We start from the raw sequence: 27,982 nt of genomic DNA on the forward strand, positions 1-27,982 counted from the left end.
TCCAATTTGAAAGCAAAGTAAATCAATACAAATTAGTTTAGTCAAATTACTAAAAGTGCAAGAACGAGAGGTTGGAAAAACAATTGCTTTTAAAAATATTTAGAATGTCAAACAATGGTATGGGAAGAGAGCATCCTTCTTGAACTTGGATTTATAAGCATGTCCACTTTCTTGGCATCTTTGTAATCTTGCAATCTTTTTCTCTAATCGGTACCAGCGAATCAGGGGGCATTAAATACGAGTACCGAGAAAAAAAAAATTGTCCTTTTGAGGGTGTGTGTTAGTCACAGGACTTTACCGAATGTTGGCTTGAGTGTGTCCGTAAAGCTCCTTGATAGATGAGAGTCCCATCGCCTGCCACATCAGTAACGATTGATTTACGTGACCTCTGAACTTTCATGTAACGTATACTTTGTTTTTACAGTAAAAATTAGAGGGGGAAAAAAAAGCAGACGTCAAGGCACTGCACACATTTGATGGCACGTTGCTGTTAGGTAGTCACGCGGAGGTTTTCCATTGAAGTGCTGGCAGTTTGTGTACCATTGTGTCAATATAAATCCATTTCTAAATAATGAGTAGATGAAGACCACCTCTGAGGAGACCTTGCATGATTGACGGGAATGTTTGTAGGCAAAAGATTTGTATCGTTTAAAGAGGCTACCCTGATTCCACAAATTGGCTAGCAAGCAGGAGCGAGTAAGTGTGCATACATTTTGGGAATCTCTTACAACGAATCACCATTTGTGCTTCAAGTAACAAAGAATAAATAAAAACCAACATACACTCACTTGTGATATCCTCGGAAAACTTTTTTCCTTGGAATATTATGACTATCCATTCAAATTATGACATCAGTTTGGACTTTTACTAAAAGTTTATTCCTGTAAAATTGCAACTTTGGCAACTTAAAATTCTTAAAATTAGGATTTGTCCCTGTAATATAACAATCTATATTCTAGAATTATTTATGGAATATTACAGCTTCATTCTAACCAATGTTTGTTTTTCTCATGATTTCTAACATTCGCATTTTTCAACCTTTCTGTAAAATCATGACTATTTTTTGAAGAGTACGACTTTCATGTAATTTTACAAGTTGATGCTTTCTCACAATAATTACATTTATTCTGGTAAAATGTTTTTTTTTGTAATATTTCAACTTGAATAATTAAATCCCAATCAAGTTTTTGTACATGGCGTTACAATTTCAATTTTGTCACAAATCTTTTTGACCTTATTCTAATTTCCAACTTTGTCATGAAATTGTGACTATTGGCGTAATAGTACAGCATCTTGCGTTACGAATATTCTTGTAAAATGGCGACGATTGGTTGTAATATTATTAAATCATTATTCTGCAGAAATTGCATTGCGTTGCATGACTTTAGTTTCAGGCAACAAGTCGACTGATCCTCCTTTTGAAATCACACATTCATTAATGGACCCAGTGCGTACCTCACATCTTTCCAGTGAATGTTACGTATCAACATTATTATTGTTGTGTAAAAGCTGCTTATTTAATACATTAAATATCAATAAAAATGACAAATGACATTGACCTTTTCAGCTTTGTTTTGTACTAAAAAAAAGAAAAAAAATGTAAAAATGGCTTCTTGTTGATGTCTGTCAAAACAGAATCGTCTCAGAGGCGAGTCACACCGCCCCCCAGAGGCCATGTACCGAGTCAATTTGGATTTGAGCACCCGTGTGAACGAAGAAGAAACGAACAGTGACATGCAAATGACCCGCATCAACTTCTTCTTCTTGTAAAGATGGCATCAAGAGGAATTCCGGTGCCCAGAAAGGGTCAGAAAGTTTCAGAATCCTCAGAGTCGTTCTCTGTGGTCCCCTCACTGGAGGGTCCCGAGGGGTTCCGGGTGGCACGTGGGCCCCGTGGAGCGGCGGCCGGTTCTTTGTGCGCCTTGTGGGGGAGCAGCCTCAGCAGGGCGCCAGGGGAGGGGGCGCCGGAGCTGCAAGGGGAGCAGAAAGGCATCATGGTAGCCAGAATGAGTGCCAGGCAGTCGGCCACCTCGCGGTTGGGCGCGCAAGCCAGAGCGGGAGTCAGACCTGCGTCACAGAGACAGAAGGGGGAGAGCCGAGGGGATGGGGGAACAAAATGGCCGGGAAGCGGAGATGGCAAAGCGGGAGACAAAAGAGGGACGACGCAGCATACGCGTTAGTGTTTCAGCGGTGCACAAACACACAAAGCGGGAGGGGCTGCACAGTTGCATGCAATAGATGGACGAAAGTGTAAGGACACACCTCGTAATCTACTGGGAACACTTAGTTCCAGGTTGGACATCTTTGCAAGACATTAGTATGTGTTCTACTTTGTGCTGGAACAGTTTTGCAATAAGCATAGTCAAAGTCTTGGATGAGTTTGGCGTGGAAAAACTTTTGTCCATTCAGTCACGCAACTTCGCACACTCAGTCAACTCGAAAGAAGCAAACAGGCAGTTTACATTAGACTTAACAAAGAAGATTCCACCGACAGCTCATGAATAATTTCACATTCATTAGTCAGTATAGTTCTAAATCAAATATCGTTGCCCTGCAAGTGACTGGCAACCAGTTCAGGGTATACCCTGCCTACTGCCCAAAGATAGCTGGGAAAGGCTGCAGCCCACCCGCGACGCTTGTGAGAAGCAGAACTGATAATGGATGGATTAAATATTGTGGTGTGAATTTCCCAATTTCCTAGAGCAGGCGTGGGCCACATTAAATGTTTTAATTCGACCCACCCGACTTGAAAACTATTGAATGAATAAACCTTATTAATGTTTTATTTTCTCAATACTGTGGTTTTTCAAAGACATATATATTGTTGTAATGCTTTGGTTCACTTTTATTTAAAATTCAATCAATTTTTTACCAAAACACTCCATCCATCTGCTCCCGGTACAGCCCCTCATATTTTAGAACCCATTGTGGCCCGCCTATGTAAAAGTTTGCCCACCCCTGCACTAGAGGGTAACACGAAAGTGGATTTTCACTCCCATCCCATTCCACTCCCACAGAAAAAAAATCCCATCCCAGAACAGAAAAAAAACAACAACAAAAAACAATCCTGACCTGTTCTGTCCTGCTCCCGTACCGCTCCCATTTTTGAGGTCCGCAACATTAAAAATCAGTTTTTTTCCCTCCCTCCTGTATAATCCCAAAGATGCTGCTCACATTAACTTTTTATTATTTATTATTTTATTTCATTATTATTTTATTTCATTCGTTAACCATCCCAATCCAATGATTAAAGGTAAAGTTGGCTCCCATCATGTGGGAAAAAATGCCACCCTCAAATACAAGCATATATCCACAGTATGTGCATGATTTTTAAAGAATATTTTGTTTGAAAAAAACACAAATAAAAAATTCCCCCAATGCATTTCAATGGTCGTCAGTAGCAGATTTTCGCTATTTGCGGGCCAACGAGGCCCTGATCAAATAGCAGAGGTCCACTCTGTGTTATTTCCTTCCATCTCTAATTTGAGTGGGGGGAAAAAAACTAGTTCCGAAACATTTGAAAGAGCTGAGTGTAATCCCCCATTTAAAAAAAGAATGCATAAAAGCTAAAGGGAACAGTGATGGAAACGAGCATGCGCACATAGAAGCAGATGCGTCAGCCATGTTATGTCGGTCCTACCGTTCTCATCCACCGTCTGAATGTTGGCTCCTCGGGACAGTAGCTGCTGGACCGCCTGTTTGAGTCCGCTCCGAGCCGCCAGGTGGAGAGGCCTGATGAGGCACGGCGTCGTTAGAGGCATCGTCAAGTTAGTCCGTTTGCTCCGCAAGAAACTCACGTTTGTAGCGCAGCGTTTGTGGCGTTGATCTGCGCGGAGTCGGACAACTTCTCCAGAATAAGGAGGACACAGTCTTCCTTTCCCTGGACGTGATCAAATACAATCATGACTTGCACCGGTCAACGGCAAATTTGAATCAGAGATGGCTTTACACGTCCCTGAATGTATTTTTGATGCTGATTTTAAAAATGTCTTTACTTTTTTTTTTTTTTTTCAAGCACATGATTTGCTAGAAATTGTCAAAACGGGCTTTGGTTCACAGTCTTTTTCATGAATGTGTTTTCTGTTTATATTTAACGAGGCTGAAGAAAATATAACAACATAAGCTAAGAAAACATGACAACCGTGTGTGAAAATGAACAAATTACTGACAAATTAATTAATATTGTGCCTTATAATCTAGTTTGCTGTATAACCCCAAAATACGGCAGGTTGTATTGTTTGTCCATGAAATATTAAGTAGAACATGAAACGAGCCTTAAAAGTTAGGCCCGAACTGGCCCGGGCCGATAGAACTTTGTCGGGGCCAAACCTGTTTGTAGTCCGACATTTTTTTCAACCATGCACAGATGGCAAATCAGTCAAGAATGAATCAATTGGGCTGTAAATTTTCTGTATTGATTTATTCGGAACAATACGTGTCTGTAATTCGCAGAGATATTTGTACACCTGAAAAACATGTGCGTAAATATATTTCAGACAAATCTCTCCTCATATTCGCTGGGTCAACCTGCACAAATTCTTGCCTTTGGGAATTTACTGCGCAAATAATAACAAAAAGCCCGATTCAAATGATAAAAATTATACCCAAACCCTGGCAAGTTAATATTAACAAGACACACGTCTAGTCTTTAACCAAGGCTCGATAGCTGATCTCCTCTCGAGATGCAACAACTCATTTTCCAAATACGTCTTTCATTATTGGTTCAAACATAATTGAATTCGAGCTACAGCGTAAGAGGAGCTTTGGGAGTGCAAAAACTATTATTATTATGAAAACTTGCTGTGCTTGAGGAAAAAAAATTAAAAAAAACGAGGGCAGATTTGGCATTGTGAAAAAAAAAACCTAATCTAGAAAAATTTACTTGCCTTCTCACGAAAAGAGGCGTTATCCACTGCCGGTCAAAACTTTCCTTTCACTTCAAGGCCCCAAATATTTTTTTTCTTTGCACGGCAGTTTTGTGACTCAATTACTTCATTTGAGGAGCAACTTTCTAATTTAGTCGAGCAGTTTTTTGTTTATTGTTTCAGCCCAGCAAAGCTTTTCAGGATGTTTTGGCAGTCATTTGCGGTTGGTTTACTTTTTATTTGGTCGTGGAATGGAGTGTACAATAGACCCCCTTGCGCACACTTACATCTTTACACGCTAGATGCAGGGCAGTGTTGCTATCTTTGTCGGTGTAATGGAGGCAGCTGGGGGCGCTGTTGAGCAGAACCTCTGGACAAAACACACATAAAATGAATCAACAAAAATGCGCTTTTCTCAACACATCAAACATGACATCGAAATCAAACGCCTGTACCGAGGGCCCCGACCCGACCCTTCTCGGCCGCCATCATTAGCGCCGTGCGACCCGATTGGTCCACGGCGTCAACTGGCGCATCATGGGAAAGGAGCAGCTGGACACAGTCGACGTGACCTGAGAAGGATGCCGCGTGGAGGGGCGTCCTGAAGGGCAAAGAGGGAGAGCCCATTGAAATCAATTGGAACACCATTAATCTGTTCCAGCAACCACCCAAAATTTTTTTGTTGTGTTTTGATTAAGAAAAAAAGCACTGGACTGAACAGAAAAACATGTATTTGCATACCAACCTGTCCTTAGCATCTTTGCAGCCGGCGATGTCTGATCCCATCGCTTCCAGCAGCAATGATGCGCAAGCTTCATGGTCGTTCACCCTGTTAAGACGGCAAACTGGTTTAGAATTGCCTCATGGGAAACTTTGAGAATAACTTTTATTACACATATACAGTCAACCCCCTGCATATTGACAATGCAGCGTTCACAAATTCACCGAGGTGCAGATTTTGGGGGAGGAACTTATCCTCGCATGAAGCTCGTATTTTCAGTTTTTGTGCTCAGGCCAAAGCAACCAAAGTAGTATTTTGACACCATGTTGTGTTATCTTAATGTCAAAGAACTATGTTGAAGTGAGTTGCAGTTGCCACCACCTTGTGGCATCTATAAGAAATCATAAAACCTTTTTTGGTGCCATCAATTACTGGCACAAGTGTAAAATTTGAACAACCAAGCAAATCTTTAAGTTATTTGCCCTTTTCTGTTTCTTTCTTCAATAACAACGGGCATAATTTACAGACTCGTCCACCCACTACCCACAAATATATATATATTTTTTAAGGAAGTTTACTTTGGCCTATATGAAAATAGATGGTGATTTAAATTTGCAAGCTTGAATGCTGGTAAAAGTCTTATGCAATAAAAACAAGCATGGAGTAATAATAATAATAACAATAATGAGCATGCTTGATTCCCAGCATTCCCACAAAAACATGGCAGCTTTATTCCAACTTACACAGCACAGTGCAGTGGCGTGAAAGGGTTTCCGTCAATGCAGCGACAACCTTTCTGCTCCAATAGAACTTCCACACAGCCTTCGTGACCTAATCCCACGCGCACACACACGCACACGCACGATAAAAACACACGACTATATATTGCCCACTCGCACAGTCGTCCGAACACCAACCATGGTAGCAGGCCCAGTGCAGCGGCGTGTAGCCGTGGTGGTCTCTGAGCGGTGGCAGCGAGTCGAGTTCGGGGCACGTCATGCCGAGCAGCTCGCTCAGCCAGGAGGCGTGGCCTCTTGCCGCCGCTAGGTGAATGGCGGTGCGACCCTGAGCGTCGCCCAACAAGATGGACGCCTCCTGCTCCAGTAGACACTGGACGCATTCCTCCTGGCCACACAGCAGCTGAAAAGATTGGGTGAAAAGACGTGGCTAATATAGTTGAAGTTACTGTGCAGTGATTCTGTCAGGCTCACTCACCCCAAGGTGCAACGCGGTCAAGCCGTGCTTGTCGGCCATGTTGACATCCACCTCCCGCTCAAGCAGCAGCGACACGGCGTCGACGTGACCCCCCGCCACAGCTAGCATCAGAGGTGTCCTGCACACACACGAAGAACGCGTGTCTGCGTGTGCGCACGTGTGCGAGTGTGCGCGTGCCCACAAGGAAATGACTCACTGTCCCTGACAGTCGGCGACGTCAGCAAGATCAGCGCCGTCCGATTCGTCCAGCAGCAGGCGCAAACATGTCGTGTGACCGTTCATCACTGACGTATAAACAAAATGTTATCACACGGTGAGGTCGCAGCTCAACCGCAACTTTCAACGTTCATCCCGACCTGCCAGGTGTACGGGGGTGCGCCTGTGCCGCGTGTCGCAAGTGCGCGGCGAAGCCCCCTGGCCGAGGAGGATGTGAACGCAGTCGGCGTGACCCCGCAGAGCCGCCATGGCCAAAGGGGTGCGGCAGGCTTCGTCCACCCGGTCCACCTCCCTCTCCACCTGCAGCAGCACCTCGAGGGCCTGAGCGTGGCCGTGGTATGCCTGCACACGGCCAACACGACCGCTTTCAAATGACTGACTCGCTGCAATGCAGTTTTCTAAGTGACTCATTTTTCCATCTAGGCTTGTGAATTTTTGAGTCTTCAAACAGGTCTACAATGTGTCTTACGAAGTTCAAATGTGTTTCAAGTATGTGGGTAAAACTATTTGAATGTTTTTCATATGTGCTTTCAATATCACAGTTTTTCACCATTTGTGGATTGGTTCTGGAGCAAATCAGCCGCGTTGGGGTTCGCTGTAGCGGCATGTGGCCCCAGTCGAACAAACGTGGTGACGTTACCGTTTTACTTTAAACAGCTCTTAATGATACAGTGGGACCAAGCCCTGCCATAAATAGCAAAAATCCACGATTGATAAAAACATGTTCCACAAGACGGCGGCAAAGGATTTTTTTTTTTTCGTCACATCAGGGGTGTCCAATTCTAGTCTTTGAGAAACCCTGTCCAGCATGTTTTAGATGTCACCGTCCTCCAACACACCTGATTCAAATGATCAGCTTATCAGCAAGCTCTTAGAGGCCCGAAAATGATCTCAATCATTGGAAGGAGGTGAGGTAGAGGAGAGAGAAAATCATGCAGGATTGAGCTGCACGAGGGCCTGACATAAATATTTATAATATATTCATAAAATCTTTGGAGGTAAATATTCGTTGTCATTGAGACAGATTTATAAGCGGGGCCTAAATTTCCTAACTCATTGTAGATTACTTGATTAAATGTTTATTGCACATGGACCACCGTAACTTTTGACATGTTGCTTTTACCTAACAGAAAGTAAAGAAGATGTCCTTTGTTTTGTTTTTGTATTAACAGCACATCCATATGAAGTTGCATTTATTTAACAGGATATAAAAGAAGTGCGTCAAGTAAGTAAGTAGACAGGAAGCTGCTCTGTATTTAGACTCACAGCGAGGTGCAGGGGGCTCCTCGCGTTGGGCGATTCAAGGTCGTCATGGTAACCGTCATCTCTGTCCAGTAGCTACAAGGTCACATTTTGTCAGTGTAGCCAACCCGTGTCAAACTGCACACTGTATGTGTGCGTGTGTGCGTGTACTGACCAACTCCAGGCAGTGTTTGTGTCCGTAGGCTGCAGCATAGTGAACAGGACTGTATCCTTGTTTGTCTTTGAGCGAGGCCGTTGCGCCGCTCTGAAGGAGGAATTCCAAGCATCTGCAAAATAATCACAAGCGTCATGAAAGTCATCAGAAAAGATGCATTCAAAACAATTCTTTGAAAGAAGGGCATGGATGGGGAAAATCTTGCTTCTTTGAATCTGTAATGTCATTGTTAATGCTAATGCTGAAGAAGTAAAAGTAAAAAGTTGTCAGAAAAATACTCCAGAAAATTGGAAAAAAGATACCGAAAAAATGTTCTTAAGTGCAGTTAAGAAATATTTGTACTCATTACTTAAGGTGACTTGAGCCCTCCTAATTGTGAAAAGTCAGAAAGCAGACTTACAATGCAGCTTCTTTCTCCCTCTCTGCCTGAACTCCTTCACTTTCAGGCTCCAGAGCAACACGCCGCCTGAAAGGCATTAATTACACATTAGTTACACATTTATTGTACAACAATTGCGTATACAACATGCACGAAATATATTTATAATCCCAGTTGTACATTTATCACCACTTGTTAGTTTGTGAGCAGGACGCAAAAATTACAGTGTTGTTGCGTTTTGAAATTTAGGACAGCCTGTAATAGCATCGCTATTTCTCAACAGATCGGAATTCAATCAAAACACAAAATGTGCATGTTTGGAACAGGCAAGCCTTCCCCCCCCCCGACACCTTTTACTGAGTACAAAGTTCTAAATTGTGCAGCTGTCAAACAGTTCAACGGCTGTTGATGTGATTCATCTACAAAGCTATTAAGTTAGCGAGGAAATACTTTTTGGAGACAGATTTCACCGTATACTGCATCTGTGTCTTTGGTTTTGGTAACAGCTTTAAATATTACTGCCACCTCCAGGTCAAAAGTAGAACAGTATACATTTCTCTTGTATTGGATTTCGAGAGTAACCAATGAAGTGTCCATTTGTCCTGTTACCTTCTGTCCAGGTCGGAAGCTGCGGCGTAGTGCAGAGCGGAGCGCCCCCACTTGTCTGTGGCATTGATTGCTGTCCCGCAAACCACCAGCGTCTCCAGACACTGATAGTGGCGGCTGGCGGCGGCATAGTGTAAGGAAGTCCTGAGAAAGACACATGTTGAGTTTGTGTATGCACCAAGGCAATAAGCAAATCAGTTTCAGCCATTATTTTGTAGTTTTTCAGTTAGTTGTTTTTTTGTTGTTTTTTTTTTTTTTCAGTTGACAAAAATTGTTCCCAATTCCATTTTCCGTTCTGGTTAATTTTTTCATTAAATGCAATAACGTTCACAAGTTACACCGTATCAATGTCCAATCGGTTCGGTTCAATGAGTGACAACCACCTGCCGCAGTTGTCTCGCCGGTTGTGGTCACCGCCGCTTGTCAGGAGCAGCTTGACACACTCCACGTTGCTGCACTCCAATAAGAAACACCAGCGTCACATGAGGCACAAAGCAACACATTGATATGAACATTTTCAATTCACTTTTTTAATCATATTTTATAATCACTTTTCTATATATTGTATATGATGATATGCAAATTATGCAAGCCTGAGGGCACTTGAATGTCAATTTCAGTCAACAGCAGACAGTGGTATAATGCCTACATGTCAGTTCCCAGAAAACCGTGTCTGATACACTCAAACAATTTTTTTTTTCTCCAAAATCTACGGTTTCCCCTGAAAAGTACATGCAAAGCAGACATTAGGCACTTGGACCTAAAGCGTAATTCCAACCTATAATGTTTTCTTTGATTATTTTCTGCTCTGTTAGCCAACATTTCTCCAACTTTTTCACAAAGTGGACATTTCCATAACATGGCGCTCACCCTCCGGCGGCGGCAGCATGCAGGCACGTCCTTCCCTGACTGTCGGGGGTGTCGATCTGAAAGCCTGCACACAGGACCGAGTCGTTACACGTTATGCTAAACCTCCGGCCTGAAGACGGCGGCCCAGGGAGACAGATGTGAGCGGGGAGGACATACAGCAGCAGCCGCCACAAAGAGAGAAGGACAGGAAGTGGTAGGGACAAAGAGAGACAGAGAAAGAGAGACAGGTTGTGAGGAAACGGGTTAGGTGAGTGTGCATTCAAGTGCAGGAACATTTAGATAAGTACAAACGGAAAGATAAGAGCAAAAACAGAAAAATGCTAACAGTTAAACACATGTATTAACATTGACATTTCAATGATAACAAAAATAATATAGCATTTTCAGTAAAAGCAAATCTTTACATAAGTCGGTGGATCAAGTGTTAAATGCAAAAGAGTAATGAAAATATTCCCAAATAGTCAAAGTGTCACATATTTTATGGGAACTTTATCCGGTGGAAAAAAAGAAAATAAACCTGGTGGGATTTAAAGACAGCTGTCAGAAATGACAAAAGTTGCTGCTCTCAGTCTCACTTGTTAAAAGTTGTTTGGAAACCAAAGAATTTTGGAACAAGACAATTTCCAAAGTCACTCTGTAAGGTAGCCAAAAACACTTGCTCTTTATGCAGCTCTGATGTTTTTTTACATGGAAAATTGGAGCGAGGATAACTAGTGCAAAATTGTTTTAAGTGATAGAACTGGAAACGTTAATGGAAGAGAAAAAAAATACAGCTCTTTAACTTGTTTATTTAACTTGTACCAAGTGCATGGCTATCAAATGTTTCTGGCTTTTCAAAAGTGTTTACACGCATTTCCTTGCTTTCAGACAAAGTATTTCCAAATAAAAAAAAAAATAAAAATCAGCACATGCATTTAATCTTGGGTTTGTCAAATCACGTTGCGCAGGCAGAATCAATCTAAATTATTTGCATCTACTCCTCACAGAATGTGCATAATGAATAGCACAGCTTCCAGATTGCCATTAGTAAATCAGGCCCTTTGTGTGGATGCGATTCAATTAAAAAAAAAATATCAAAGACATTGCATCACGAGCCATTCCGCGTACTACCTGAGGATAGTAACTTGCGGCAGCAGTCCGAGTGAGCGTTCAAGGCGGCCATGTGCAGGGGGAACATGCCGTGGACGCCTCGCCTTCAGGGAGCAGACGCACGTCAGTGAGGAATAATCCACCAAGGTGCACATTTAAATTTTTTTTTTTACACTACCTGGTACAGTCGGCTCCGCTGGTGATGAGCGTGTTGATGAGCAGCTCGTGGCCGTAGCGAGCAGCGATGTGCAGCGGCGTGTTGCCATCCTTGTCCACGCTGTCGATCTCGCCGCCTGACACACAATGCTTGACGTTAGCGAAGATCCAAATATTTGAAATGCATGGAGTGAACCTCTTCATGTCGGAGGGTGTAGTATGCTCTCTTTTTATGCGCTTCTGCTCCATGGACGGTACGCATGTTGGGCACTTTTTCGAACAATGATAATTATTGTAACATGTGGAATAATAGTTCACACCTAAACAACTTGAAATTATTTGTATTTGTATTAAATCAAACAATTACTACAAGGCTATTACATAGTTTTGTGACTATATCAAGGTAGTTTAAAATATATTACTGTACAAAATTATTAGGGTACCAAAAGATTTGTTGTTCATTATTTAAGCCTTCAGGCACTATAAAATCTCACTCAACATTTACCATTTGACACATCAACCCCTAAAATGAAGGATGGAAACCTAATGGTTTTATTAGTCATTTTAACTTGAGCGACCACTGATTGTAATTAAGTAAAACAACAAAATTATTTCACCCCATCATTCTTTTTCATAAGTCATCTTCTTAGAGTGATAGAAAGGCCAAATTGTTAGACCCTTGCGGCTATTAACATTTACGTTTGAAATGCCCTCCTTTGTAAGTGGACTTTGAATCCGCCATTGTCAGGTTTAAAAGGTCCTGACGCCTTCATTAGACTGAATTAAATGCAGAGAACCAGAGGAATAACCAGGGAAGGTTTTGTCTTTTCTCCATCGCGATGGGAGGAGAAGCCAGGAACTGAAGTAGACGTCTTGCCAGTTCACTCTCCCGCACTCTCACTGACTCCTTCGCCCATCCCTCTGGACTTTATTCAGAGAAAAACGAAACCTATGGAAAGTGAAACTTAAAACAAGCGTGTGGGTGTGCGCATGTGTGCTGAAGCAATGATGTGCGTGTCTGTGAGTGTGTGTGTGTAATTATCATTGATACAAATAGTGTATAAAAAACATGATTAAAAATACACAAACTATTTACATACTCTCACAGCCATGTGTCTCATGCCAAACATGAGTGACGACAAATGTTTGCTGCCATTATGATCGCCTCTGTTTGAACCACAAAGGTTGAGTGTATTATAAATGATAAGACAAATATTAAATTACCAGCACCTGCCTGTGAGCCACCCATGTTGGCTTTCACACACACAATAAATACTTTTCTGGGGTTTCACCTTGCAATTACTTCATAGTTTGAGACCCAACCGTGCATACATACATACATATTTCCAAAGGTATCTAACAATATTTATAATTTTCCATGTACCACTGAAAAAAATAAATAAGCACACAGTTTTCTGTTGCCAAAATGCACCAAGCGAGGTGCACGGCGCTACAGCGAATTGGGGGAAGCTGGCTTAATATGTACACACACCATCCTTGATGAAAAGCAAATAGTGCTAATTAAGTTTTACTGGATGGCGGTGAACGTAGCAAAGTACACATCCAGACTTGGATATTCATTTATTATATTCAGTCTTTAACCTGACGCGCGTCACAGACGGGTTTCCACCTTCAATGCGACAGTTGATGGGATGCATACCAGCCCCATCTGACACAGAGTTGGAGCGCTTTTGCAGAATTTTCTTCCTAAGTATCTGTATTTGAAATTATAGGATCCCATAAATCCCCCCCCCTGAAATTCACAACATGGTATTGGTACCAGGACTTGATGCACAATACTACATGAGAACGTCATCAAAGTTGAAGAAAGAGAGACGACTTTTCGACCAAGTTGAGACAAACGCGGCAAATTTGAATACGAGCCGAATTAAAATACGACTTGTGTTCTGCGCGGGAAAAAAAGTCGTCAAGCGGATGACTCACCATTCTGGATGAGAGTCTGAGAGCGAGTAAAGCGACCATGCACCGCCGTCATGTGGAGAGGACTTTTTCCGTCTCGACTCTGCAGGGAGGAAAGAATCCCGTCATGAAAGATGTCCAGGCCAAAAATATTCATGGTGGAAGGAAAAGAAAAAAATCTCTTCTACGTTGGTGCCCACATGTGAGAAATACACAAAAACAATGCGGGTTGTCTATAATATGTGCATCCAGATATTTTTAGGATGGTTTTTTTTTTTTTTGCTCCTATTTTACTCCCCTTATTTATTTATTTATTTATTTATTTATTAAATCGACTGATTGAAATCAACAGGTCTGTACAGAACATTTTGAAATAAAATTGACCCAAAAATCTTTACAATCTATTAAACGGAGTACCCAGAGAAAACCCACCCACAGAAGGGGGCTCGGTGTCACGTGAGGATCGGGATTCTGACCCAGAAGCAGACAAGAGACGGAAGTGGCAACGAAAAAGTCTTTATATACAAAAATTCCAAGTAACAACAAGCAGGCCTGGATTCAGAACACATGGAAGAAAGCTGAGATCCTCACTCAAAGAAAGCTTGACGTACTGACAATGTGTCACTGAGTAACTCCCTCTTAAATACTCTAAAAGCAACAAATCTACATGACATCATAAAAGAACAAAGCATAAAAGGACCATAGCAACTGAACAGCAACTGATACGTTAATATGTCACAACACTCGGTTTTCATTCCCAACTCTGAGTATCCGCTTGCGTCGCCACATGGCCCTAGCATCGACCTAGTGGTCGTGGTAATGAGAGCTACTGTACTGGGAGAAGGGTCTGCTTGAAAGGGGCGGGGTGAGCGGCGTCTGATTTGCATGAGCTATGACAGTCCCTAAGCAGGTTAATTTCCGAGACACGAAGAAAATGGGGAAAAAAAAAATAAACAATTTGCTCGACTGTCTTACCTGCACGTTGACATCTGCGCCGTTGTTGACCAGAAATTCCAGACAGAGCGCTCCGTGCGTGGAAGCGGCGGCAAAATGCAGCGGCGTGAATCCTTTGTTGTTAGGCTGGCTGACGTTGGCGCCGTAGTCGATGAGCTCGCTGACGACGGCGTCCTGGCCGTTGAAACACGCCACATGCAGCGGCGTGTTGCCGAAAGCATTGGATTCATCGATCTGTCCGCGACAAACACGAGCAAAGTTTATTTGGCTGGCCAGACGAGAAACGACGAAGGAGCGGCCAGTACCTCCACGGCGAGATTGAGCAGATGCTTGACCACTGCCATCTGTCCACTAGATGCCGCAGTATGCAGCGGCGTGTACCCTCGCTTGTCCTTACAACAGAGCTCCGCCCCCTGACTCACCAGGAGAGAGACCACATCTAAATGACCTGCGGGGGAACACAAAAGAGGGCCAAAAACTGTTTATCGTATATAAAATAATATTTGGGACTTTTCTACTGGCCTCCATTTACAACCTAACAAAGCATTTTTTTTTTTTACCTGGACTTAAAAAGCATTCAAACTTGGACCGTAGTGCTCATTCTGTTTGTGTGCAGCATGACAGCTCAAGGCTGCTTCGCCATGTTTGCTTTCAAGTCTGGGCTTCACTAATTGACCCAAGTCTGCAGACATCAGAGCCTTACTTTTTTTTTTTAATGGAATTAGTGGTGATGATGCATCACCAAGTGCATCACTTGACCCAGTTTTAGCAAGCCCCGCTAAAAAAAAAAAAAAATACATCTGGAAAAATGAAATGGTGAAAAACAATTCAGAGCTATGACTCCCCAATTTAGTACGACAAAGAGCTCAGTCTTTGCACATTTTCAGCAGTTATCCTCAAATAGGTATCATGTACAAATAATTAGAAACAAATCTCGACGGGATCTTGAATGTTTCGACTAGTCTGATAGCTTACCCATGAAGGCGGCCCAGTGCAGAGCTCGCCCATCCTTCTTGTCAAAAGCGTTGATGTTAGCTCCTTTGGCAAGGAGGAGGTTCACCATCTGAAACACACACACACACGCACACGCACGCAGACACACACGCACGCCCACACACACACACGCACGTCTTTTATTTTATTTTTCTATCTTCATCTATTATTTTATTATTAACTTTATGAAATTTCATAAATCATGACCATGGAATACTTTTTGCAATTTACCACAAGAGGCAGTAGGTTATAAGGGATTTTACAACGGGTAATGTTAACGTTAGGAGACGTTATTATTATACCACCACGGATTAGAAATGTACAATAACGATGATTTGTAACAAAGTGACATGGACCACATCTATAGGGATCACTTCTACAATACGTTAGCTTTATAATATCAAAGCCGAATGAACAGGTAGCAAGTTGCAGTAGTGCAAGTTGACCCTTACGAGCGTCGGAACAACCCACGGTAATATAAATATTTTGAATTATTAACCTGTACAAAGTACCGTTAACTTACATACGTTAGCTCGGGTGATGCTTGATCATGCGACGGAAGACTTTCTGACGCGGAATTGATAATTGATGTTTCAAGTCCAATAAATACTTGAAGATTTCTTATTTCTATGAGAATAGTTCTACCAAAAGCATTAGCAACTGTTGCATTTTAGCAGTTTACCTCAAGAAGCAGTGGTTTATAAGGGATTTTACCACTGATGGGAGGTGTTGCGGTACTCTACTTAGCATTGTGCCTTTTACGCCTTCTAATGTTAACCGTCATCTAAAATATACCATGGATATGATTTATAAAATTTCACAAAGTGACACAGATACTAGCTACAAAATTGTTGTGGCTATTGCAATTGTGCTTGGAGTTCGATGTTGTTGTGATAATTTTCAGACTTCAATTAGGCCATCAAGTCATAATTTCTGATAGGATGATCGAGGAAAACGAGGTAGAATTTTTGCATACATATGGAAGGCCGTTCCGCCTTCACTGTGGAGAGTACAACTACTTTTCAGTTTACAGAAATGCGTTATGCATGTTGTTGGTATTGGAGATAAGCATAATGTAGAGCCATCCACTTATCTATGCAAAGATCATTCGTATACTGAAAATAGCACGTAAATAGTAAACAGTACTGGAGAAAATGGGACTGTTTTATAAAATCTGAATATGGTAAACAAAATGACATTGATCTTCTATATGCATTGTTTCTTCTTCTGTTTGTTTGTTTTTTTTCAAAGTCTATCTTTGTTCTACTGTTTTGTTTATCAGAAATTATTCATAAAAAATTAAGGAAAAAACTTGTATGTAAATAGAGGTAACATTGAAAAAAAAAGCACGTGTCCAATTGTTGGTGACCAGAAATGTTCCTAACTCGAGGATCCACTGTACAGTATATCAAAACATTTCATAGCACACCTGCTCCCTTTTTCACATCAACACAAAAGATATTAGCATCAGAGTGGTGATGCTAATCAACTCTATTGACTAGCAAGACATCAACAGGAGTGGTGCATATGAATAGCTAAGGAAGAAAAACAGATCAGGTGTGTGCAGTACCTCTGTGTGGCCATTGAGGGCAGCGTGGTGCAAGGCGGTGCGCCCGCCACGGTCCGACACGTTCACACTGCTCAACATCGGGATAATGATCTCGGCGCAGCGCAGCGCATTGTTGGCAGCGGCCACGTGGAGCGGCGTCTGCCAGTTCTTGTCGCGCGCGTTGACGTCGGCCGAGTGGCGGATCAACACTCGAACTGCCTCCTGCGGGGAAAACACGAGCGTGTTATTATTTTGGGTGGAATTACCCTTGCCGGAAAGTTTTGTCTGACTTGAGCCTGATCCAGGATGAGAATTTAAATACAGTACTTATGTTTTACATTATGTTGTACATGCTCAAGTGCTAGTCTAATCATTTGCTGTTTATGCCTTATCTTATTACATTTACTCATTCACTCATGTATTTTTTCAGTTCATTTCGTATTTTAGTCATGGTGGAGGCCGGCGCTCGCTTTCACAAATAGAACAGTTATGTCGAAGGTCAAATTGGAGTTATGTTCACAGATAACACCTACCATCAGATAAGATAATATAAGAATGTTAAAATTAATAAACAGAAAAATAAATAACAAAATCATTGAATGTTTCATGCAGTATATCATTTAAACAAAGTTTGCCATGAAGACTCAATTGGGTTAAAACAGGGTAACAACACATTTGTCACATTCCACCTTGTCCTCGAGTCACTCACTTTGAAAAAAGATGGGAGCTCTGGAAACCGGCACTTTTTTTTTATCTTGCCCACTTGGCGGCGAAGTGAGTGGTAATTCGAACCTGATCCCATTAAGAGGCTAAATCAGTGTTTCTTCATTGCATCTTACAAAGAGCTTTTTCAGAATTTCTGGTTCGCTACTTTCATACAAATTAAATTGAGTTGACATATATGGTTTTGCGAATGCACGAGTCCGACATCTTAGCATATTTGAACAAATAAATACAACAGTGACGCAATGGAAAATTAGAGTGAATTTTAAAAGTGTCTGAAAACCTTATATTAGAGACATGAGAAATGGAAACAAGCACTTGCCAATTACAAACCACAGCCCAGTTGAGCGAGGGACTGCACAATCTCAGCTGAAGCTGCTCATCAGTGTATTTGAATAGAAAATATGCAAATTCGGCAAGTTTGACTAGGAACTCACAGGCATTGTTGATAGCAAACAATATGAAGCAGGGACATGGGAAAATAAAATTGAAGATCCTTGTTGTATGCAGCAAACATCAAACAATATTGCACATCACGTTTTATATACTCGTCCATGCTTGCAGTTAATTAGCTTTGTCTATATACTGTCATTGATTCAGGCTTCCTGTTTGGATTCATGCCCAAATCACATTCACACAACATCTCCACTGCCCCGACTGGTTGCACCCGTTCCTCGCTTCACAGGTGCACCGCGGTATATTGCTTGGAGGGTTCGAGGCCTCCGAGCATATTGCGCGGGGATGTTACCTCGCTGCGGGACGCCACGGCACGATGGAGGGGGGTGAGCCACATATTGTCCTTGGCGTTGACACGGGCACCTGCACATATGGGGGATATAGGTGAGAAGTGAAAGTGAGAAGGAGGTGAGGAGTGAAGGGAATGAGCTTTCCTACCAGAGAGGATGAGGAGTTCTGTGATTTCTGCATCGCGAAGGAACGCCGCCGCATGGAGCGGAGTGCGCTTCTCAGAATCCTGAGACGGAAGATAAATAAACAATAAAACATACTAATTCCAAAATATTCCTGTATTTAATTAAGGGCACAAGAATATGACTTCAGCAATGTTTTACTTTTTCTGCCGCCACAGAAAAAGTGAAATAAATTTTTCAACAAATTAATGTCGGCTTCAAATTCAGGAAATTCTAATCAAAATTGTCCCTCCATGCGATTGTGAGTGCTGACGATTGTTCATTTCACATGCGATTGGTTGGACACTGTTCCACACAAAGACAGCTGGGACAGGCTCCAGCGCAACCGGACCCTTATAAGGAGATAAGCGGATTAGATAGTGGGTGGATATTAGAACCATCAATGTTTAAGCGTTAACTTTGGAGATTAATTAAAATTTCGTAAGCCTTAAAATAAAATAATTCAGTGAATTAAGTTTTATTTACTACGAGTGGCAGCTGACCTTTGCCAATTTTGCAGCCAAACTTTTGAGGAGAGTCACTAGCACAAAAAAAATCAGAAATCAGAAATCCCTTTATTGTCATTGTACTCAAGTGTGCAACGAGATTAGAGAGCTCCCCTCTCCAGTGCAATACAACAATAATTCAGATAAATATATAAATTAGATAAATAAGAGAATAGTTAGTGCAATGGAAAATAATACTGAATAGGATATATAAAAACACATCACGTTGCTGTTCTGCAAAGTAAGGGTGGTCGTGTGTGTGTGTGAGAGTTTAGAATGGAGATGGCTCTTGGGAAGAAACTGTTTCTCAGTCTATTGGTCCTTTATGCACCTGTAGCGCCTGCCAGAGTGCATCAGGTTGAACAGGTGTGAGTTTGGGTGGGTATTGTCTTTGACGATGTTGTGAGCCCTTCTGAGGCACCGGGTGGTGTAGATAGTGAGGGGAGAGGGCAGCCAATAATCCTTTGCGCTGTTTTGACCGTCCTCTGGAGCCTCACTCCTGTCCGCCTCAGTGCAGCCGCTGTACCAGGTGGAGACACAGTACGTCAGCAGGCTCTCGATGGACGAGTGGTAGAAGGCCAGCAGCAGCTCCCTGTCCAGGTTGAATTTCCTGAGGACTCTCAGGAAGTGCAGACGCTGGTGGACCTTCTTTACCACTGCTGTGGTGTTGTGTGTCCAAGAAAGGTCATCGGAGATCTGTACTCCCAGGAACTTGAACGTGTGGACCCTCTCCACACACACGCCTTCGATGCAGAGGGGGGGCGGCACCGTCTTGTTCCTCCTGAAGTCGACGACGATCTCCTTTGTTTTTGCAATGTTGAGTTGCAGTCTGTTGTTCTCGCACCAAGCCGTCAGTCTCTGGACCTCCTCTCTGTAGGCTGTCTCGTCACCTTCCGAGATCAGACCGACCACTGTCGTGTCGTCAGCAAACTTGACGATGGTGTTCTTACCGTGGGCCGGGCTGCAGTCGTAGGTGTAGAGGGAGTATAGGAGAGGGCTCAGCACGCATCCTTGAGGGGAACCGGTGCTCAGCGTACGGGTGGAGGACGTGTAGTGGCCGAGCAACTCAGTCTGGGGTCTGTTGGTCAGAAAGTCCTTAATCCAGATGCGTGTGAGGGCAGGGAGGCCGAGAATGTCCAGTTTGGCGACGAGGATGTCTGGGATGATCGTGTTGAATGCCGAGCTGTAGTCCACAAAGAGCATCCTTGCATAGCTCTGCTGGTGTTCCAGGTGGCCCAGCACAACATGCAGAGCAGTGTCGATGGCGTCCTCAGCGGATCTGTTAGCCCGGTATGCAAACTGGTAGGGGTCCTGAGTGGGAGGAAGGCAGTCCCTGATGTACTGGAGAACCAGTCTCTCGAAGCACTTCATGATGACTGGTGTGAGAGCAACAGGACGGTAGTCATTCAGGAGGACTGCGGGTGACTTTTTGGGGACAGGAATAATGGTAGAAGTTTTCAAGCAGGAGGGGATGACTGCTTGAGCCAGGGATCGGTTGAAGACCCTGCAGAAAACATGTGACAGTTGGTGGGCACATGCTCTGAGGACCTTGCCTGGTATTCCGTCGGGTCCAGTAGCTTTCCTGGGGTTAATAGCCAGGAGCGCGCGCCTCACATCGTGTTCCTCTACGGTGAGTGGGGGGGAGTTGAGGCATGAAGCGCGGGGGTGTGACGGTTGGGGCGAGTCAAAGCAAGCAAAGAAGCAGTTCAGCTCCTCTGCCAGCGATGCACTCGGGTCTACAGAGGTCGTGCAGCTGCCTCGGAAGTTGGTGATGCTCCGTAGACCCTGCCACACCTCCCGTGGTCTGTTGCTGGCAAGTTGGGCCTCCAGCCTCCTCTTGTAGTTTGCCTTGGCTAGCTTGATGCCTTTGCTCAGGTCAGCACGAGCCACCCTGTACTGGGCTTTGTCGCCTGACCTGAAGGCAGCGTCACGGGCCTTGAGGAGAGAGCGGACCTGGCTGGACATCCAGGGCTTCGCATTTGGGAAGGTCCATATGGTCCATGCAGAACTTGATGTAGTCCAGTACACAGTGCGTGTAAACATCAAGGTCCTGATGATCAAAGAGGTCCCAGTTGGTGTCTTGAAAGCAGTCCTGTAATTCACTCATGGCGTCATCACGCCAGGTTTTCAGACAGACTTTTATACAGTTTTACTTTTAAAAAGTTGCTCGACAGCTCTTTGAATTGTAATTTCTTTTGCAAGATTCATAGAAAATTGTAGTCATACGTATATATATATATACGTATATATATATATACATCTATATATACGTATATATATATATACATATATATATACATATATATATACGTATATATATATATATACATATATATATATACATATATATATACATATATAGATATACAGAAACAAAATACGATTAATTATTTTGCCAGTTGCATATGGAACCACTGATAACTTAGAGGGCATGATTGTCACAAATGCTTAATGCTTAAGTCAATAAAGAGCATTTTGCCGCATGAGTCGTTATTGTCTAGGTCTGAAAGGACAAAGTGCAGTGTTATGAACACTGCATCTTCTGTGCTCCTGTTATTGCGGTAACTTAATTGAACCAGCTCCTGCAGTTTTGTGTGGCTTCATGTTGTTCAACATTTCTCTGACATCTATGAGGAATTTTTTAGGGCTTGTTGATCACCAGTCACTTCTTCCCTGGTTCTCGTTTATGGTTGATCATCTCAAAGATCAGAAAAGTAGTTAAGTTTGCTGAGGAAGGCGAGATCAAAGTAATGGGATGAGGGGTGCTGCGTTTGTTGTCACTGATGGCCTGAATGCCTTGCCACACACATGTGGCCCATCTATGGCCCACAAGCCATAGATTGACCACCAGCTTTCAGTCATATAATATAAATATCAGTAAATAATTAGTAATCATCGGTGTTGAGTCATCAGCCCACTGATGGCGAGCAGCAATAACAGTGAATCTCACCACCAGCGTCTATTGTTCTCTGTTGGGTGCCATCTTTGTTGGAGTTCATCTCAAAGTTTGATCGAATGCCAAATCAGAACCATCATCAAGTTCAACCTCTGATTTATTAACTAATTGATAAAAAGCCGACCATGAAGTGTCCTCACCAGAGCGTTGATGTCTTCCGACTTGTATATGAGCATTCGGATCTCCTCTGGATCTCCGCTGAAGATGGCCTGGATGAGAGGAGGCTGCACAAACAATGGACGCATCGTTAGACACGCGTCCATGAAATTGACGGAGACAGTGTGACGTTGTGTGTGAAAACACGAGCTGTGCTGCGTGCGACCTTCCAGGACGTTGAAAATGTCCTTCGTCGTACAACAGCTAGCTTGTCACGTCGGACACATTTTTGTCAATCAAGATTGTGCATGTGTACGTTTGTGCGTTCGTGTCACGGGGCCTTTTGTCCCTGAAGCCCCTATTTTCGTTCCTGGATGTCAGATGTAAAGTAAATACAGGCTGTTAGCGCTGCATTGGTCTTTTTATGTCCTTCTCAGCATGTTTTTGACACGCATACTGTAAATCGTTGGGCAAGTTATCAAATGGAGCCATTATCAGGCGTAATGTCAGCAAATTTTGTGAGTCTTCAGCTAAGTGAGCCTCAAAAAGATTGTGAATGTGTTTTGCTTTACTGGTTTGTTTTTATTCAGGTAGCAGTAATGACGTGAAGTCTGCGATACAGGAAAGGATCAGTAAATATGAGCAAACCAATTATTTCATAAATATTACAAAGTTTTTCTTATTAATATTTACAGTATATAATGCCACTAAGTGACGTATCTTTTCACAATCACTTTCCGCGGCAAAGGTAAGGAGCTTCACTTTATTTTTGTTTTATTATGCAGTGTTTTTTAAAAACTTGTGGGAAAGGTATTAAACGTTTTGCTTTTTAATTGTTGTTAAATAATTGGCTTCTTAAATCAGTTAATAAGGGTTTTATGGTGTCTACAGTTTGACCCTGGAATGGAATATTTATGTATTTATTTTTTAATTTAATTCCTACGGTAGAAAATGTTTTGAAAGGAGAACAACTTGGAAGTCAACAAGTGATTGTGTTCCACTTCCACTGTGTTTTTATAAGGAACAGCTCAATTAAACAGTTGCCTAATTTAATCAGCCAATCTTAGCTCTTTGAAAAAATCTTTAAAAAAAAAAAAAAAATTCACAAATCATAACAAAATTGAAATCGTTAAAACTCTCACCTCATCTCCAATACCAACAATTTTTTTTTATTATTATTATTGCTATTCCAAACTTATAATAGCCCTTTCTTTTATTTGTTTTAAAATTGCATTGGAGGACCAGAGCAGCCTTGGACAATCAAGAGGCTTTCTCGCCTTTCCCAGATTAAGAATTGAATCCTCGCAAGTGCACATGAACTAATAACTCAAATGTTCACGAATATGCTCTTGCAGTCAAAGTTGACTTCCTGCCTTGCTTCCTGTTCGCTCACCCTGGCCTTCTGAGAAACGACACAGAGGAAGCACGGGGAGCGTTTCACTTCTTCTTTCAAACACACCAACAAACCACTTCCTCTTCTTCTCATCTTGGTTCCACGCCATCATCATCATCATCATCATCATCATCATGTGACATAGCCTTATGTTTGACGAGCATCTCACACTCCAGTTCAATAAGCGCAGTCCATCCACCCATTTTTTGCAGCGCTTATCCTCACTGGAGTCAGTCCCAGCTGACTTAGAGGGGAACAAGAAAACTCCAAACAGATTTCAACAGAGATTCTCAAGACTGTGAGGCAGATCACAGTCAACCATTATTTATACTTGCTGACTTCTGAAAGTCCTAAAAGTAAACGTGCATGCAAACACATTGGATGGTTACGCAGCTCGCACAGTGTGCCCCATTTTGCTCCATAAAACAAAGCGCCTTGTCCACATTTCGCCAAGGCCCGAGGAAGGGCCGAGCTTGTTCATCTCTCCCCCACCCCAACGGGTCAACAACACACTTGTGCTGGCCCGCATCTCTCCACAGCTCCCGTGCCAACGACTTCCTGAGCTTCCTGCAATGTTCCCCAATTATGGGAGCATGCTGGGAACAACCACTGACCTTGTTTTTTTTTTTTTAAATGTGCATTGTCATCTTGCAGTTCAAGGTATAGCTCGCTCTAGCCACCAATAAAACCACAGGAAAATCTCCTCATCTGAGGAATCCCGTTATCAGACACAGCAATATTGTCTGGAAATAACAGGAAGTCCCACAGCTTGGAGTTACGTAAAAGAAAATAAATACAAGTTATTCCTGCCTGGCGGCAGAAAGATGACACTGCACCATGTCAGGAATTTCTGCTATAGTGAAAGACGAGCTAATAAGTCCTTTGGGAATTACACAGCGGCCACTTCATTAGGCACACTTACACAATAATGATAATTAGAGTCCTATTTGTATTCATTTGTATGACTAATTATTTTTGTCATATGTGTAGGCCATAGGTTATTTTTCGTCATTTGTAGTTATTAAAATCTAGTTGTCCAAATATTGTTTACTCATTCTGACCGCAATTTGTTTATTTTTATAGAATTTATTTTGCACCAGCCACACCAGGTTATAAACCGCAGTTTTCAACGTTGAAAAAAATGTGTTGTTTACTGCATGTACAGAACAATTTTGTACTGTGCATGCACATAAAAGTACACAACAACGTTGCTAATTAAAACAGAACAGAACCAAGAGAGAAAAAAAAAAATCAAGATTTATTGAGGTTATTTTCTGAACTATAGAGCGCCCCTACCAGCGAAAGAAAAATCCACAGAAAAGCTGCAACGTTGTATTAACCGCGTGGTTCAAAATCGAAGAAAAAAGCGGCTCATAGTCCAGAAAATACGGTAATTATTATCTGCCAATCCAAATAATTTTGCTCATACTTTGAGGCCATTGCATATTAATATTTATTTATTTTTATTTTTTTTAAATATACTTTTGCAAAAGTATATTTTTTACTGCAATTACATGTATGTTCACCAAAAGAATGATATAACTATAACTAGTCTAGTCTACAATATTATCGTTGCAAAGCATAAGGTGGGATGCAGCGATCCATTCAACCAATACCACTTTACGCAAGTTATATTTCTTCCCTCCTCCAGGCTGTCAGAGCTGCACAATCCAAACTACACACCACTTCTGAAATCAATCCCTGACATCCTTCTATACGCTGGCTGAATCTTCCATGATCACTAATTGGTCGAGGAACAACAACCAAACCATCTATCCTCGACAATAATAAAGTACAATCTCAATATGAATCCAACACATCCCACGTCACGTCCGAGTTTCAATCTCTCCATTCCATATCTAAATTCTACTGGCAAAATTAAAAAATAAATGAATAAATTAAAAAAAAAAAGAATTAAATTAACAACAACCCAAATCACAACACGGACTCGGGGCACCAATTTTATCCACTACTCAATATCAATTCAATTACAATACATTTAGAAATGGACACAGTCACACCATGCAGAAAGTCCCTGGTAATATATTGAACAGACAATCTGCAACAACATATCGATTTCCGACCTCCCGTTTCACAGCAACTGAATCAAACATCACTCATTCTTCAAAATTTTAACAATATCTTCCGCCCTGACAGCCTGCTGGAAATTGCTGAAAATCACAAATACCACTCCAACCGCATCTAACCTCACACCCATCTGGAACAACCCCGATCTGCGACTTGGCAAGAAATCAGTTCACCTCCGCACATGAGCAGAGAGAGGTATCACCCACTTACAGCATATCTTCCAAGTCAATAAAATTATTTCATTTCAGCATTTGGTTCAGAGAAATAAACACCCATTGTATCTCTATGTACCTTAATAAAGTACATTAAAAAAATAAATTAAATAAACATTGTCATTACTAGGCCACAAATATACAGGTGCGGCCTACTCGAAGTGAAATTGTGATTAATGTGGCCCATGAACTAAACCGAGTTCGACACCCCTGCTCTAAACAATTAATTGACTACCAACATAAGTTTCTATTAATTGGATAAGCAATTAGTGGTCAATCAATCGATTTATTGTTGCACTTCTAATTAGGATTGTAAAAACGTGAGTATTATTTATTATAATATTTTGATTGCAGATCGTCATGTGATGCAAGCTATTTTTTGACGATCATCATCATAATGATCACGGAGGCAAAATATTAGAAAGGGCACTTGGTATGATGCAGAAATATAATCCGCAAGTACAAAGACAACCAGATTGTTCATGCTATTAAAAGGTGCAGGTGTGGCTAATTGAGTAGACAATGGACACATAATGCATGTTTAAAGGTGGAAAAAGAAACGGCTGTGTGTTGCACAAGCAACTCGCTGGTTGCGCATTTCTTTTTTTTTTTTTTTTTAATGTGAGCTGAATGTTTTCACTCGGCTTAGGGGAACTGTCAGCAGATATTTAACATATCTAGAAGAGACTTGAAGAAGCCAGATTCACCACGATCTAGAACCTGTTTGGCAACATTTTGGGGCCTCAAGCTTCTGTTCTGGATTTTTTTTTTTTTTTTTTTACGGGGGTCTTAAGGTGCTTATGTGCTTACAAGCACTAAAGAGAATCATGTGATGAGGTGAAAACAAACGCCACACAGACCTCTGTATATTTATTGAGCATATAATGGATTTACGCTAAAGCTATTACACATTGAGAAGCACGCATTTCCACCACTTTTTGTTTTTTTCTGTTTTCTCTGTGAAGGAAAACAATACAAACAATTTACAAAATAAAAAAAGCTGTCATTTAAAAAAAAATGCTTCATTTTATTATTTATCTAGGCAAGTTAAGTTCTTAAGAAGTTCAGTCGACATGCTTGCGCCATTCTTTCATGATGCCTGGAAAGTTGATGTGATTAAGCCACAAATTTGTTTGCACTATTGTTGTAATCTGATTTATGATTTATTGATTTATGTAAATGACACAATTGTCTGGTCGAATTTTGTGAAGGTGTTGTAGAAAACATGTAAAAGACTGCAAGTCAAAGTGATCAGTCAGCTAACAACTCTAACTGAAGTAGCTACATTGTCTTTCATATGAAATCATGGTTAATTTGCATTTATTTTTTACATAAGTTTACCCTATAAGACAATTTACACATTCACATAAAATAATTAAATTCAGTACTAGAAGGAAGTATCTCGCAAAATGAAAAATGTGTCCAATCAGACTGCTGATTGATTTTTTTCCCTTCTGGAAAATAATGAAAAAAAAAAAAACTATAATAATATTATTTTAATTACTGTAGGCTTTTTAATAAAATCGAAAATTTCAATAGATATTTGAAAAAGTATTTTTTTTGTACAACCTGATTATAAAAGAGAGTATTTTACAAATGAGAATTTTGTAATAAAATTGCATTGGTAAAAATAAACGCCTCTTCTAATATTACAATTTATAGCTATCACATTTGTGTAGAATAGACGTAATAATAAAATTAAGATATTTTGAAGAATTATATTTTCTTTCAGGTCTTATTTGTATGAATATTCAGCAAGTGTTTGTTTGGATGCTTAAGTACTAAGTCAATGAACAAATCAGGACATGAACGCCTCCACTTCGTATCAGCCTCACGCAATTCGGCGCAGAATGTTGGTTGAAAAGTGACATTAGTCGTCCTTTACTTCACAATGATTAAGCGCCGAATTGTTACAAATACAAACGGAGTTCGGAATGTGCTGCGGTTCCTTGAGAAAGTGAAGCGCGGAGCTCGCTAGATGTGGGCATGCTAAAGCTAGCGGCGGCTAGCGGCACTACCTGGTCGGCCAGTTTGAGAACAGCCATCTCTGCCTCGGCTCCGACCGCTCATCCAAGCCCGCCGACAGCGCTGCCACCTCGGGGGGATCCCGGCTGCAAGGACCGCTCCTCCTCCTCCCCCTCCACCTCCTC

At 41.7% G+C, this 27,982-nt stretch overlaps 1 protein-coding gene across 3 annotated transcripts; it reads right to left on the bottom strand.

The window, feature by feature from the left end:
* Window positions 1-75: 75 nt before the first annotated feature.
* Window positions 76-27,982, bottom strand: ankrd44 (ankyrin repeat domain 44). Of its 3 annotated transcripts, none has more exons than XM_088314889.1 (28): window positions 27,851-27,982; window positions 22,184-22,267; window positions 18,568-18,646; window positions 18,422-18,492; window positions 16,972-17,172; window positions 15,384-15,471; window positions 14,714-14,856; window positions 14,430-14,642; window positions 13,479-13,557; window positions 11,557-11,671; window positions 11,400-11,482; window positions 10,290-10,353; window positions 9,803-9,871; window positions 9,423-9,563; window positions 8,835-8,900; window positions 8,435-8,546; window positions 8,284-8,355; window positions 7,158-7,359; window positions 6,998-7,085; window positions 6,802-6,919; window positions 6,504-6,726; window positions 6,330-6,417; window positions 5,611-5,694; window positions 5,321-5,466; window positions 5,153-5,235; window positions 3,798-3,880; window positions 3,641-3,732; window positions 76-2,067 (listed from the first exon to the last, which is right to left on the bottom strand). In XM_088314889.1, exons 1-28 carry the CDS (start codon window positions 27,875-27,877, stop codon window positions 1,808-1,810), a joined length of 3,174 nt encoding a protein of 1,057 aa, XP_088171015.1. In that variant the 5' UTR covers window positions 27,878-27,982; the 3' UTR covers window positions 76-1,807. The 3 variants fall into 3 exon arrangements, with proteins under 3 accessions (XP_088171015.1, XP_088171017.1, XP_088171014.1); XM_088314891.1 differs by having other exon boundaries at window positions 76-1,970; window positions 10,290-10,398; XM_088314888.1 differs by having other exon boundaries at window positions 10,290-10,398.

Source organism: Idiotropiscis lumnitzeri, chromosome 14, assembly GCF_059441095.1.
Source record: "Idiotropiscis lumnitzeri isolate Australia: NSW breed Sydney's pygmy pipehorse chromosome 14, RoL_Ilum_1.0, whole genome shotgun sequence".
NCBI lineage: Eukaryota > Metazoa > Chordata > Actinopteri > Syngnathiformes > Syngnathidae > Idiotropiscis > Idiotropiscis lumnitzeri.